The 16,495-nt window shown below is 29.1% G+C and overlaps 1 protein-coding gene across 4 annotated transcripts; it reads right to left on the bottom strand.

Annotated features, from left to right (window-relative positions):
- Window positions 1-478: 478 nt before the first annotated feature.
- On the bottom strand, window positions 479-16,495 carry LOC123271408 (uncharacterized protein DDB_G0287625). Of its 4 annotated transcripts, none has more exons than XM_044737719.1 (9): window positions 16,241-16,492; window positions 13,758-13,872; window positions 13,577-13,683; window positions 11,131-11,257; window positions 8,760-11,044; window positions 5,266-5,397; window positions 4,748-4,936; window positions 4,523-4,668; window positions 480-685 (listed from the first exon to the last, which is right to left on the bottom strand). In XM_044737719.1, the coding sequence occupies exons 2-9, from the start codon at window positions 13,824-13,826 to the stop codon at window positions 564-566; spliced, it is 3,177 nt and encodes a 1,058-aa protein (XP_044593654.1). In that variant the 5' UTR covers window positions 13,827-13,872; window positions 16,241-16,492; the 3' UTR covers window positions 480-563. The 4 variants fall into 4 exon arrangements, with proteins under 4 accessions (XP_044593657.1, XP_044593654.1, XP_044593655.1 ...); XM_044737720.1 differs by lacking the exon at window positions 16,241-16,492 and adding an exon at window positions 16,148-16,217; XM_044737721.1 differs by lacking the exon at window positions 16,241-16,492 and adding an exon at window positions 15,658-15,787.

Genomic DNA, 16,495 nt, shown 5'->3' with positions numbered 1-16,495 from the left:
TGATTCTGTATGTATAAAAAATAAAAATGTTAAAAAAATTAAAAAATATTTTCAGTAACATACCATTACAATTTCGTCGAAAAAAATGGAAGCCATTTATGCCCACTGCTTGTAATTTAACTTAATAATTTAAATAAAAAGCATGAAGCAAGTTACTTATATAGTAATTAATTATTTCGACATCAAAAATTATTTAAAGAAATAAAGGACCAAGTGCCAATATCAAGCTCAAAAAATTGAAGCTATTGAATGTATCAATAATTATTTTCCGTATCTACAATTTATCTCAATCATTAAGTTCATTATTGATTAATTAAATAATTAACTTTAAAAAATTGATGGATTTTACACATTGGTTGCGTTATTAATATAAAAAAGTATGAACAGTATTTCAACAGTGTTTTTTTTTCCTATGAAAGTATCGGCACCATTAGTTTAAAAAAAAATTTAACGCCTACATAATTAAATATATGTATATATACGCGTAGGTGTGTATATTTAAATATATAAACACCTATATCAATGTATTAAATAATATTTAAAACTATTAAAAAATACGTATGTCAAACCTTTCGGTTACGTAATTTTGCTTGAACTTCTTTCAATAGAAAATCGAAGGAATTGTCTTCGTTGTTGGAATTTAATACACTTCGGCCAGTACTATATGAGCTATTTGGTGCACCATCTAAACAGAAAATTAAAAAATAATTTGTAATATGTTCTGTAACACATTTTGAAACCATTTTTTTAAAAATAAGGGAAATATTTACAAATGAGGTCAACCCAATTTTTGGTCATATCTAGGTCAAAAATTAACATTTTCAAATTTTTTTTTATTCTGCTTGTTTTAACGGCGCATTTATGATAAAAAAAAAATTTCGTGAAAGAAAAAAATAAAGATTTCGATAGCTTTTTTGCTTTTAAAAGTTGGAAAAAAATTTTGGCTTCCATGTTTTTGGATAAAATTTCTATTTTATCTTTTTTTGATATATTTTTTTTTGAAAAGTACATAAAAAAACAAACAATTAAAAAAAAAAAGTGGGATATTACGATTTTCTAAAAAATTTATAAATTTTTTAGAAAATTTGTAAAATTTATTACGGGGTAGAGCCACTGTGAAGATCGAAACAATAATTGATTTTCGGGAATTTTTTTGACTGGGATAATAAAGGAATTTGGGGATCGGATTTTTTTGTTTCATAAAGTATACATTAAGGAAATCCAAGTACCCTGCTAGTGTAAAGAATGTCTAAAAAAAAAATAATGCGTAGAAATACTTTTGTTATGCATCTTAAAATTAATTTTTAAATTAATTAATAACAATTTTGAGGAAATTTCCGAAAAATTCACGCATTAAATAATTATTTAATTGACTAAAAAAAATATAGCACTCTGAATTACCGGTAAATACTTGACAACACCGCAACAGTTCCCTAACATTGAAATTTATTTGTTTGTAAACATGTCTCAGATAAACCAGCATAATTTGCGAGCGCATTTTGGAAAATTTTCTACACGTTTTATTAAAACTATTAAAAAAAGAACATACGAGGCACTATATAATAAATCTAAAGTTCACTAACAAAATTCGACGGATTGAGGTCGAAGAATAGTTGAAATAAGTACACTTGCCAAAGAATTGTGGTGTTTTAAATGTGACATTCCCCTATCTCTTAAAAATATTCAGAGTGAAAAACAGTTTGGTTTATCAAATATTTTTTGCATTAAATTGCGTACAAATGTATATTTTTTTATAAAGAAATATATAATTTTATTTATGTAATCCTGTTAATTAAATTGTATTCCTTACTCATCGATTAAATGATTTCCAACTTTTAATTGTAAGGGCAAGTTTTTCAATCCAAGATAAAATTTTATCCGAGATAAAAGTACTGCGAACATAATAATAAAAATAAATAATTCAGCACAGTGATATTGCATACAAATAGTTCTCCCTGAACCAGTCACTTATTTTTAATTAAAATAAATAAAAATTAGCCGCATGCCACAGAAATATTAATCTCCAACTGTGACAACTTGCTGATTGTAAATAAATAAAATAATAACTAGGAATACGGATGACCCTGAAGGCCATCCCTGCTACTTCCCGCTAATTCCATATCTAAGCGCTAGAAATTGCACTTGTAACGTTATCGAGCTCTTCGAGCTTCAAATTACAATTTATGTGTTATTTTGAGCTCTCCGAGCTCAGAGCGGTCGCTGTTCTATGCTTTTGAGCTCTTCGAGCTCATATCTTGCGTTTGACATATCTATTATTAATCTATAATTATGTTAATTAATTTAAAATAATTTAAATGACACAATAAGAGGTTATTATTATTTTTATGATATATTTATTATTTTATTTAAATAAATGACCAAATTCGTGAAGAACTAACTGAGAGCAATATCACGTCGCTACATTTTTTTTTTTTATTATATTGACAGTACTTTTATCTCGGATTGAAAAACTGGCCCTAAGTATCTTTGTATTTTTTACAAAATGAAAGCTCTTGATGAGTGTAACATCGGGATGAGCTTATATCTTAAAAAATGTCAATAGTTTACCAGATACAAGGTCATTTCTTCATTATGTATCTAGGCACAGAGCATTTTCGAATGCAGCCTAAATTCTTATTATAATAAATTGATTATTGGTGAGAATAATATGAAATCTTGAAAAGGCACAACTCCAAGCAAAAACCCATTTTATCACATAAATACACTGGCCACAAAATTTTCCTTATTCTCTTAATAATATAGATTGTTATTATTATGATGATGATGATTATTATTATTATTATTATTTAATTATTATTGTTGTTTTAACTATTATTGCCTACAACATGAAAATCATGTGGCTGCCCCAATTTTTTTTTTCCCTGTATATATTATAGGAATTATTTCGAACTCACTCCACACGAAGATTTTATTTTTATTTTATTTTGAGAATGATTCCCATAATGGTATAGGAATTATTCCTATAATATTCTAAGAATCCTTCCTGTACCATTATGGGAATAGTTCCCCATAATATTATGGGAATGGTTCCTGTAATTGTATAGGAATCATTCCTATAATTATAGAAACCATTCCTATACCATTATAGGTAATTTTCTCATAATTCTGGGAAAATTTCCTATAATTATGGGAACAGTTCCCATAATTCATGGGAACAATTCCTATAATTGCCTGGGAACTGTTCCCATAAAATTATGGGAATAGTTCCCATATTTTTCTTTCTGTGTAGATTAGGGTGGCGCAAAAAAACCGACTATTTTTATTTTTTGAGTCTCGAGTGAAAAAATGTTAGTATTTGATGTTTTAAGAGCCCTCACCAAAGGACAGCTTAAAAAAAAATTTTTAAGAGGTCACTCCAAATTTTTTAAAATTTCAAAAATCGTCAAAAATCTAATTTTTTTTTTTTTTAAATTTTTTTTCTCGTTACGGCATAATTTTATAGACTAAAAAAAAAATAAGTTTCTGAAAGTTTCAGTTCAAAATTTAAATTTTGAAAGGTCGCTCATAATTTTTTTTTTTTTCTTTAATTAGTCATATCGCCGACTTTAAGTGTTGGGAGTGGTACGTTGGGGTCTTTTTGGTTTGAAAAAATCTTAACCTACGCGGCAAGGTCAAATTTCAACCAAGCTGGTTTCTAAGACCAGCTTGGGATTCGAACCCACGCCTGGCAGTTGATTAAATAAAATTATTAAATTAAAAAAAAATTATATTTTCTATGTTGTGCTTGATTTTTAGTTCATCTCGTGATGTATTTTTATCGATTATTGTACTAAATAAAAAAAAAAATGCATGGAATTTTAATTTGAATAGTAAAAGGTCGCTCGAAAAAATCTAAACTAATGCACTAATAAATTGAAAAAAATTATGAGCGACTTTTCAAAATTCAAATTTTGAACTGAAATTTTCAGAAACTTGTTTTTTTTTAGTCTATAAAATTATCCCGTAACGAGAAAAAAAATTAAAAAAAAAAAATTCGATTTTTGAAATTTAAAAAAATTTGGAGCGACATCTTAAAAATTTTTTTTTAAGCTGTCCTCTGGAGAGAGCTCTTAAAACATCAAAAACTAACATTTTTTCACTCGAGACTAAAAAAAAAAAAATAGTCGGTTTTTTTGCGCCACCCTAGTGTAGATACATATTTTTTAATGTATAAACTTTGATTCAATAAAAAAAAAATTTTTTTTTCTGAAATTTCACAGTGGCTATCTCTACCTTAAAATTGTGATAATCAGCTTTTTTTTTTTTAATTGTTCATTTTTTTATGCATTTTTCAAAAAAAAAAAATATATCAATAAAATCAAATAGAAATTTCATTCAAAAAAATGAAAATTAAAATGGGTGACCCCACTTTTACAAGTGGGGTAAATAATTACCAAAAATAATTTGTAATGTGTCGATAAAAAAGCATCTTAAATTTTTTTTTTATAAAAAAGTGAGTACCAAATTTCGACTTAAAAAAAAAAATGAAAGAAAATAAAAAAAAAAACAACAAAATAAATACCTAAATCAGCATATTTAACTTTGCAGAACGCTCTTCGTCCTCCGAAACTCAGATCATATCTTGGTAAAGCTGGATCATCATTACCATGCTCTACAGCATTATATGCATCATGTTTATTAGCAAATGTAACAAACCCATAGTTATCTCTGCGTAAATGATGACATTATTAATAAAAATGAAACATCATTTTTTTTTTAAATAATTAAATAGGTAAGTGATTATTACCCGTGCTCACGAAAATGTAAACTAATATCTGTAACTGGTCCAAAAGCTTCAAATCTTTTTCTTAAATCAGCTTTAGTGATTCCTTCATCAATACGACCAACGTATATTACCCGACGTTCTTCAACTTGTCTCGTTTTTTCATGATTGTGCCATGTGTTATTGTAAGAATTTCTCGTGTAGCTCGGTGATCTAATAATACAAGCAAATTAATGTTAATCAATTTTGATCTACATTATAAAAACAAAATATATTTACAAAAATATAAAAAATAAATACTCTCTTTGTATTAATATTTTAAAATTAAAATATTAAACACATAGAATGAATTAGATATACAATGTATTATATTAAATTAGTCATATCAGACAGTGAATCAATAATTATAATAATAGTAAAAAAATCTTTACTGGAGAAATCCCATAAAAATGATGATAACACTGTTATTAATAAAAATTTTATATAAAAATCTGAGATTTTTCCAGGAGGGTATTGTTATGAGAGCTAAAGAGACGTTTTACCTTCTGTTGTTATAATAATCGCTACTACGTTCCGACGAGTAACGTCTGCGTCTATCATAATCCGTTCTTCGTGTCCGTGATCGCTTTCGTTGGCCCGACCTTTTATTCCTTTCCGATTTATACTTACAATACCTACAATCATTTGACTTTTTCTATTATATTTCAATTATAAAATTTAATTTTATCGAATTTAATCAATTGTCAAAATTCTTGTCATTTAAAAAAACAATTTAAACTTTTTTTTCTTAAGCTTAAATATACTGTTATACATCGTAATTAATTCTATGTTTACAATGAAAATAAAAACAAAAAAAAAGAAGAATTACATAATTTTTTAATAATTATTTGTATATCAAGAATGTGGACAAGATAGGATCATAATAACAATTACATTATTTCTGCGAAGTTTCGGTCATTTATTAGACCTTCCTCAGGCAACTAGAAATTACACATGTTAATAACCAACAAAATAACATAACAATTGATATAATTACAATATTTACCATAATACAATCTATCTTACATTGCACAGTTGCCTTTGTCATATAAATTGTTACAAAATTAACAATCTATAATAATATTAATAATTAATAAATCTATGAATTTTGTTAATTTTGTAACAATTTATATCGCGTTCCAGATGCCATAAGGGTGTATACCAGCAGAAGGTCCCGATGAAAAGCCATAAGGGCGTATAAAAAATTTTTTTTCGGGAATCGACGTATTTTCGTCCGAAATGAGCAGAAATGCAAAAACAAATGTATACATCCTTATGACTCCCGGGACCCACCACGGATGCCATAAGAGCGTAAAATAAAAATTCTATTATTTTTTCCAAGTCTAAAAAAAATTTTTTCTCCAAACTAAATTTTCTTGGACTCGAAAAAAAAAAAAAAAAATAGGATTTTTCATGTAACCTGCATTGAAAATGCGAGTTTTAATGCTTGTTGAGCCAACCGAAAATAGTCAATTGCAGACTGTTGGATTCTCTGAGCAAAAATAAATTCCAGTTACAAACTTTTAGTTTTATATTTCAGATATTTAGTTCTTAGAAATATTTATTTTAGAAAAATAACGTATTTTTTTTTATTAGTTTTTAAATGTGAAAAACACATTTAAAGTACATTTTCATATAACCTGCATTGAAAATGCGAGTTTTAACTGGATAGATAAATTCTGTTAATTGATAGCTCAAATGGTAGAGTAGCCGACATGTCTTCGGAAGGTTCTGGGTTCGAATCCCAGTCCGAGCTATCTAATAATTTTTTCTCGCATATTCTATAAACTCACATTAAGATGATCCCACATTCCTTTCTCAATCCTTTCCTACCAATATCCTGTTACGTGAATGTGGAACGCTTCACGTAATAATTACCGTAACTCCTATTCTTTCCCGCTTCACAGCATTATTTATATTTGTAATATCTCGCATTTTCAATGCCTGTTGAGCCAACCGAAACTAGACAATTTCAGACGAATGCGACTGTGCCGGGCAGGAATCAATTATTTCTTCCCGGCGGACAGAAAATGACGATTTTCTGCCCGCGAGATGAAGTTGCAGCTTTATTTTCAATCATATCAATTGTTTGTTTATTTTATACCTTTATAATTGTCATTCTAACCGTTAACTGTATTGACATATTATAATTCTGTTATTAAGCATAAACAAGAATGACAAAAGAAAACTATTCAATTTACGAATAATGTTTGATAAAAAATAAACCATTACTTTCTATTTTATTATAAGTTTTATAATAAAATGGTATTTTCGCTATTCGTCTGAAACTATCTAGTTCTGGTTGGCTCCAGACATTGAAACTACCCTGATAGCCAGCGCTTTCTCAGTAAGTGTTGACTTCCAGCAGTTACGGTTAATTTATACATCAAGTTGGCGGTAATTCTTCACTCAACAACAGTTGTAAGCAAATTGACGGAAATCTACGGCCGCAACTTGAATACAAGTTAACAATCAAACTTGTAGTTAAATTTCCTTTCAACTTTACTAAAATGTGACGGAAATACTTGTATAGCAAGTTTTGACGGCTATTTGCAGAGTAAGTTATAGGTAACTAATAGGTAATCGCTCGCTTTGCCAACTCTTTCCGTCAAGTTTGCTTCAAATTGCGGACGTAGATTGACAGTAAGTTATAGGTAAGGTGGCTATCGGGGTAGCATTTTTAATGCAACATATGAAAAATATAATGTGTGACGCGGGATGAAACACGATTTAGACCGAGTGATGCCAGCCCTCGCTTCGCTCGGGCAGGCAACTTCACTCTGGTCTGAAATCGTTTCGTTTCATCCCTAGTCACATAATATACTATTGTGCAGCTAGAATAAGAAAGCCTGTACAGGCTTGATTTTATGACCTTAGGTACTTGAGTTGTACAAAGGACTCCTTATTTTACACTGTACAGTACAACCAAATATTACGGTCTTAGTTAAGAAGAAAAACATGTGTTTTACTAAGGACAATACAGAGGGTTAGACCTCACAATAAAATAGTTTTAACATTATAGTCAGTCTGCGACTAAACTCTGTCAAGTAACGACACTTCTCTCGATACGATTCCTTTTAAAATAAAGAGTCTATTTGAATCACTCTGTGGATAATAATATTGTCTTAAATACTTTATTTATTATTAATCTTATCCATAACTTCCTATACAGATCAATGCAACCGTTGCCGGGCAGGAATCAATCATTTCTTTCCGGCGGGCAAAATGATGATTTTCTGCCCGCGAGATGAAGTTGCAGCTTCATTTTAAATTCTATCAGAGTATCTTTTCTTTATATTATACCTTTATAATTATCATTGTAACCGTTAACTATACTGACCTATTATAATTATGTTACTAAGCATAAATAAGAATGACAAAAGAAAACTATTCAATTTACGAATAATGTTTAGTAAAAAATAAACCATTACTTGCTTGAATTGTAGTTTTTAATTTTCTTAATAAGTTTTATAATAAAATAGTATTTTCGCTATTTATCTGAAATTATCTAGTTCTGGTTGGCCCCAGACATTAAAACTAGCATTTTTAATGCAACTTATATGAAAAATACGTGTGACGCGGGATGAAACACGATTTCAGACCGAGTGACTCGCTTCGCTCGGGCAGGCAACTTCACTCTGGTCTGAAATCGTTTTGTTTCATCCATAGTCACAAAATATACTATTTATTATACGCCCTTATGGCATCTGTAAAGCGATATGACAAAGGCAACTGTGCAATGTAAGATAGTGACTGTTGTAATTCGTATTATGGTAAATATTGTAATTATATCAATTGTTATGTTATTTTGTTGGTTATTAACATGTGTAATTTCTATATGCCTGAAGAAAGTCTAATAAACGACCGAAACGTCGCAGAAATAATAAAGTAATTGTTATTATGATCCTATCTTGTCCACATTCTTGATATACAAATAATTATTGATAATTATGAACGATACTATTAACAACAATAATTTTTTAATTAAAATACTCACCGTGTACTACTTGAGTATCGAGATCTGGATCTAGATCTTGACCTGGACGATCTTGATCTTGATCTTGATCGTGATGATCTTGAGAATGATCTCGACCTATAAGTCGATCTAGATCTTGATCGTGAAGACCAACTACTATTAGAACTAACGCTACTACGACGATGGCTAATTTTTCTGCGTCTAATATTTCTTCGACTTGACAAGCTCCAACTTCTACTGCGGCTCCGACTTAAACTCCGACTCCGACTCCGACTTCGACTCTGACTTCTACTTCGACTACTACTACTACGACGTTTGTTGGTCTTATACTTATTATGACTTCGACTCCGGCTGACTCTTTTACGACTGACAGCCTTCCTTTCTTTCTTACTACGACTTTGAATACTGTTACTACTTCTACTGCGGCTTCGTGAACGTGATCTACTGCTTGAAGAAGCTCTACGCTGCCTGTAATTCCTTTTTTTTCCAAAAGCTTGATCTTTTTCAACAAGACTTATTTTTTCATCATTAACAACTTTAACATCAGTTGTTAAGCTAGCTTCAATTTCTGGTTTTTCAACTATCACATCAGAGCTATTAGGATTATCAAAAACAGTTTCATGTGTCTGTACAGATGCGTCACACATAGCAGGCTTTATTCTCGGTTCATCAACCAAATTTTTAGGTTTTAACATCGAAACTATTTCACGTTCTGACCAGACTGGATTATCAGAATCAGTTGTTATAGGATCAGTTGTTGTAGATGCATGATGAATGTAAATTAACGTCATAGGTTGGATAGGTGAACACGTTCTACTATTACCTGCACTGTTTTGATCACGCCTGCTTCTGTACTCAGCTAAATTCAATTTTCGCTTTGGTGGTTTTTTCTCATTTTCATTAATTGATGACGAAGACGACGAAGATGATATCATAGAAGTATCTTGGACAATAATATTTTGCACATCATCATTCAAACTATTTTTCGTTGTTATTATACTTTCATTAAATCCGATTAATTTATTAACCGGTGGTTTTTTCAACACCGAAACCATTTTCCCTTTAAGAATATTTTCATCAACCGATTTTGTTTTTGTTAAAACACCATTTCTCATTTGTAAAATACTCGTAGCCAAAGCTGATTGTATTTTTATTCCAGAAACAGGCTTTGCTTGATTTTTTTTATTATCAACATTTATTATTTTATTTACAGGTACTGAATTGTTTGCTAAAGATCGCTTATTAATTGATTGATTTTGCTGATCATTCAAATTTACAGAACTTTTAGTAGCTAATTCTTCACTAGCATCACTAACATCTCCCGATTCTAACCCACTGTCTTTTTTTGAGCTACTGTCAGTCCAACTGTCCATTCGTTTGATTAAATTATTCCGGTGATTTTGAACAGGTTTATTAACTTTTGAATTAATTGATTTTTTCCCTTGTTTTCCTTTACCTGGCTTTGATGCATGCCCAGTAGAATTATTACTCGCGTAATTAGAGTTATTATTGTTACTACTACTAGTACAGTAAGTGTGATCATTTTGAACAACAGTATCAAATGCAGTATTTTGGTTAACAACTTTTGAACCTTTGCTACGTGTAGAAGTAGCTTTAGTCGTACGATTATTATTACGGGAATTATTTTTTATGTTAGTTGACAATGCGGGAATAACTGAAATAACTTTTTTACGTGCTGAAGCATTTATCCTGTCTATTACTTCTTTTGGTAATGAGTCGCGGATATTTTTATGTCTTTCTGATACTTGTGGTTCTGTAGATTCTAATGATTTTGAAACATCTTTAGGTTTGTTTGCTACTTTGTTGTTAATTTCGCATGACGGTTTACTTTCGGTATTTTTTTTAGTAGAATTGGGATTTATAAGATCAAGATTAGCTTCTGAAGCTTCAAATTGTTCTAATAAACTTTTAACATCGCGAGCTTCTAACACGGGTTGATATTCAGATACTGTTTCAACATCAATGCACCCTTCCCCTTCTTCCTTATCCGCCCACTCATCAAAATTTTCTTTTACTTCTGTTAGTTCGTTTTCTTCGGGTTCTAACTTAACTTTGTTTAAAAGTGGACTTTCTTTACTCTTAACTGGAGATGTCAGATATAAGGATGGTAATTCAGGGAGAGTTTTAATAGGACTTGGAGTTATTTTAATGTCTTCTGGGGTATTTTCAGTCGGTGGTATATACATGTCATTATTGTCGTCACTAAAAATTTCGGGAAAACTTATGTTCAAAGATTCCGGTAAATTATTATGGAGAGTTATCAATTCATTGTTAGATTCATATTCCTGAAAAGATAAATATTTTTCATATAATATTTTGATTAATTATTACCAATTTTTAGGTTCACATTGCGATGGTTGTCATAATTCACCTGTAGAGCACCAAGGTGTTCACTCCAATCGTTAAAAGTATTAACGAAATCTTGATTCATATTTTCAATTTTCGGCATTTGTGATGATACTCCTGATGCTGGTAATACAGCCATGTCTCCATTAAGTCTTAAAATATAAGAAAGATTTTTTATTAAATTTACATTATAGGTAATAAATCAATACACTGAGAAAAAAAATACTTTTACTCAATTAACAATTTTTTGGTTCAAGAAATTCGATGACGATCAAATATTCTATTATTATTAATTATTAATTTCTGAACAGAAGAGCATCAATATTTATCTTTCGATAATAGATAAACAAGAGAATAGCTTTATTTAAATTAAGTAAAAATTATTTCAATCAATTTAACAAGTTCTTGAGCTGAGAATATATGGGTGATTCTCTGTAAGGATGTTTTTTGCTGTCCCAGGCATTTTTTTATTAGAAAAATTGTTATTTTGTTACAAAAAAAATTTATTATGAAAGTAAAAAAAGATTTCTATTTGGAGCATTGAAAACTAAAATGAAATAAATTTTGGTGTTTTTGCTATAAATTCGTAAACCACCGAAAAAACAGTCTCCTGGGCTGTCCCATTCCCAAAATTAAAATTTTAAGATTAAATTTTAAGTTATTCATCCATAATATATAATTTAGTCCATAATGTTTATAAACTTAATTAGTTAACTAACAATCTTCTTCAATAAAAAGTACCGAAAATTAATTTGTTTCATTAAATTCATTAAACCAAAGTTTGTCCCAGGCATTTTAAGAACAGTCCCCTGCCAGAAGTTCAAAGCCAAAAAAAAAAATCCAGCGTGTTATTTTACCTTTTGTAAGGTTTATAAGGACTTAACTAGCTTTGAGTTAATAACTATAGGGCAGTTAGCGCTTTATCGCCATTTTATTTAGTGTCAAAGCACCGTTTGTGCTGGAAATATGTGTCTGGGCCACTTCAAAATTCAGTCCCCTGGCAACTATTTTTATTTATAAAATTGGATCCATAAGTCTTAATATTATTCTAATTGATGTAAACATTCATTGAGAACTTGAAAAGTTGAATGCATTGAAATAGTTTGCTTGATTTTTCTCAATTTGATAAAAAAAAAAAAAACAGTCCCCTGTGATGTTATATGGCAAAAGATACACAAATATCGAAAAAACAAAAATTAATTCGGCTGTTTATTTATTTTGATTAAGCTGATAGTTTTGTAGCCCTTGTTAATTTTTTTTTTTTATAGAATCAAAAATAATTTGGTCGGACAATTTTGTACAGATTTAAGACGTCCTTACAGAGAATCACTCATATATTCTTACTCGACAGATTATTGTTCAGCATGCCCGAACTTCGGTTCTGGGCCTGAACAAAGATCATTAAATATCCATGAGAGTATTCTACTAGCGAACTATTCGGTGTATTATCAGAATTTTTTTTTTTTTTTTTTTTAACATCATCATTATGCATCTTTAAAGTCATTGACACCATTAGTGTTCAACTAGTAAAGAACTGTGAGCTGTGATCAGCTTATACTGTTCGTGTATATGTACCCCCTGCAGTAGTGATTGGTGTCCTTAGTAATTTTTTGGATCTGTTATCTGAGAGTTTGAGTGATATTAGCTGTAAGATTATTAAAGCTGGTGATTTCAATACTAATATGTTTATCAGGCACCAGGCTCGTATATTACGTGATGCAAGATTTGCGCTCTTAAATGACTTTTATAACTTGCTTTAATTTGAACAATATAATCTTGTTACTAATTATCAAACAATTATTTAGACCTGGTACTGTCAAACTGACTTAGTGGCTGTGTAACAGCATCACTTGGCAAATTGTCAACTTAATGGCGTTAAATATGTGCAATTGCTACAATTTTTATAATTATTATTATTTTTATCAGTTACTATTATTTTTTTTGGTTTGCAATGGCTAACACATCAATGGTCTACTCATTTAGCAATCTATCTATTAAATTACTGTACTATTTATAAGTCGTCTTGTTATACATTAAAAATTTTTTATATACTAACTATTGTAACTATCAACTCTGTTAATGGCGTAAGCTGTTGGGTTTGTTTAAATAAATAAATAAATAAATATTCTTGAAAATTTTCATGAATTCTTCTATCAAGAAAATTTTCTTAATAAAAGTATTTTTTTTTCTCAGTGTATAATTCTAATCAGAATTATGTTCTAATCAGAACACAAATAAATACTAAAATCTCTTCTTTTAATTTTGCTATTTCCCCACCTAGTACTTGCAATTATATCTTTGAATTTCAGAATTTTTTATTTTTATCTGTTCCCTTCACCATCATGTAACGTAATATCACTTGATTAAATTTATTTGATAAATTTAATATTATATATTTTATATCTCTATGTATATTGCCGCTTGGCGTTAAATAAATAAATATGAATTCTGTAGAAAATTTTGTTACTTACTCTTGTTCAATTTCCCAAAAATTTTCATGTGCACGTCGACTATGACTGTAATCAAAGTCATCATCGATAACCATTCGTAATTTTTGAGCATCATCAGAAAAATCATACTAGAACAAGTTATTTTTGTTATTAATGCTGTAGAAAAAAAAAATTACATTGCTAAACGATAGTTAATTTCTACCTCATCAAAATTGCTAGAAAATTCTGAAAATTGTCCTCCATCGTGAAAATTTAAATAATCCGTTTCCATGGCATTAACGGAATTTGAAAAAAAAATTTGAGACTGTAAAAAAAATCTGTAAGAAAAAAAAAAATGAATTAAATTAATGATACTAAAATATTTGACTTTGTAAAATTTTCTTGTTAAATATTTCCTGTCCTTTCAAAGAAAGACAACTAAGTAATTTTTAGTTTTGAAACTCCATATTTATAATTAAAAATATAAATTCAACATAATGCAAAAAATTTTATTAAAAATTAAAACGATCATACTAAAAATTTTGACAAACAATCTGTTCCCACGTTGTTCTTATCAATAATAACGATGATCTTGAATTTTATCATCAAAATAATTCACTGACTAACATCTAACACATGGCATTACATCATGATAAAATATAAGCTGATGACAATAAAACCGCAGACACCTGATAATTTTTAATTATACATAAACAAAGGGAATATCAATAAAGAATTAATTTTTAAAAATTACAAGTAAAAGATTTTTGAGAATCTTTAAGGGAAATAATTTTAAATATTTTTTAACAAACTAAAAATTTCATAATCAAAATAATCAATATCACTTTAAAAAGCTCAAAATACATTTAAATTGCTTACAATACAATTAAAAGCCATTCAAAGCATTTAAAATCATATTTAAATTTTTTGGAGTACATTTAAATTAATGTAATATAAATAACTTGGTAAAAATAATTTTGGAAGCAATTTACAATTTTTACATGAAAAATTAACAATAAATAGCTTGCAAGTCTTCAAAAAAGAAGTTTTCAATTACTTATTAAATCTTGATTTTGTAAAAATGTGGAACGCTTTACACATTAAGCCACACCGTCCATCTTACGGCAAGCATTTTTCACAAATATAAATAATGCTGTGAAGCGGGAAAGAATAGGAGTTACGGTAATTATTACGTGAAGCGTTCCACATTCACATAACAGGATATTGGTAGGAAAGGATTGAGAAAGGAATATGGGGAGGATCATCTTAATGTGAGTTTATAGAGTATGCGAGAAAAAATTATTAGATAGCTCGGACTGGGATTCGAACCCAGAACCTTCCGAAGACATGTTGGCTACTCTACCATTTGAGCTATCCGGTCTATACTAAATTTCCTTTCGCTTATTCTATATACATTAAGCCACACCGTCCATCTTACGGTAAGCATTTTTATAAATATAAATAATGCTGTGAAGCGGGAAAGAATAGGAGTTACGGTAATTATTACGTGAAGCGTTCCACATTCATATAACAGGATATTGGTAGGAAAGGATTGAGAAAGGAATATGGAAAGGATCATCTTAATGTGAGTTTATAGAATATGTGAGAAAAAATTATTAGATAGCTCGGACTGGGATTCGAACCCAGAATTACGTGATTAATACGTAAAAGACCTCTTTAATGGCACCTCTAAGCCCTATTAGTGGCACTTTTTCTTTCAATGAAAAAATGTTTTAGTTGAAATAAAAATTAAAAATTTTATTAATTAAAAGTCTTAAAGATTAGAAATAATATATTCATAATAGAAATTAATGATTTCATTAATTGAATAAGTACCAAAATCAAAGAAAGTGTCAGTAATGGGATCCCCGCCAATAATGGGGTCTTTTACCTTACTATGTAATAGAAATTGCCATTTAGCCTATGTCTTGGCTTTAATAAAAAAAATCTAAAATCTAAATAATTTTCTTTAATTAATTAATTTGAGACCTGAATTCACGGGACATAAATTCATAGATAATGCTGTACAAAGGACTACAATAGACTGATAAAGCTAACATCTTTTTAGAGAATGTAAACAATGAAAATAATAAAAACAAATGCATAACATTGTCTAATCTTACTTTTTACCGTCTATAAAATTTAATCTTTCACAAAGCGAGCGTTCTAATTTTGATAAAAGCACGTTTTTATCCTAACCCTATTATTTGTTATCAACACTGGACTCTAAATGTTCATTAGTTTTTCATACTAACAATGACAACACAATAAAAAAACAACAGAACAATAGTAAATGATTGTCGTTCAAGTACATACACAAATTTATAAATATTTATCTACAATAATTTATTTAATTCTGGGTGTAGAATTATTAATATTGAAGATATCAATCTTGCTTCTTATTAAAGCGACGCCTCCCATCTGATGTTAGGTTATCTGTTTAAAAAATAAATGCATAATATTTCTACTCAATAAACAACTCCTAAAATAGAAAAAAGAGTGCAGTAAGATAAAAATAAAATATATTGTTAACAACAAAATATTGTTTCAATAAAAAATGAGACTGAAATTTGTAATTTATAAATGCATACTGGTCGCAATCTGCTTACTTACATATTTATCTGGTATCCGAACAAATAAATAACCTTATAACTATTGAACAAGTAAATAACAATGCTTTGGTAATTATCTGTGAAAACTACTTACTTAATATAAATTATTGTGTTCTATTTACTCAATTGTTTAGTACACGTTATTAATATTATTAAAAAATCCACCACGAAACATATTACATATTACTGTCACACATGTGATGACCACGTTCACTTATCCTAACTTTTTCCGGCCGCATATACCGCGTGTAAACCAATCAGTAAGCGTTATACACTTTTCAATATTAAATGTCGGTAAAAGTGTAAATTTGTACGGCAATGTACAATTTGTGCTAAAATTTTGCTAAAA

Source organism: Cotesia glomerata, linkage group LG9, assembly GCF_020080835.1.
Source record: "Cotesia glomerata isolate CgM1 linkage group LG9, MPM_Cglom_v2.3, whole genome shotgun sequence".
NCBI lineage: Eukaryota > Metazoa > Arthropoda > Insecta > Hymenoptera > Braconidae > Cotesia > Cotesia glomerata.
The sequence above is the reverse complement of the archived record's forward strand: the minus strand, read 5'-3'. Positions and strand labels throughout refer to the sequence as shown.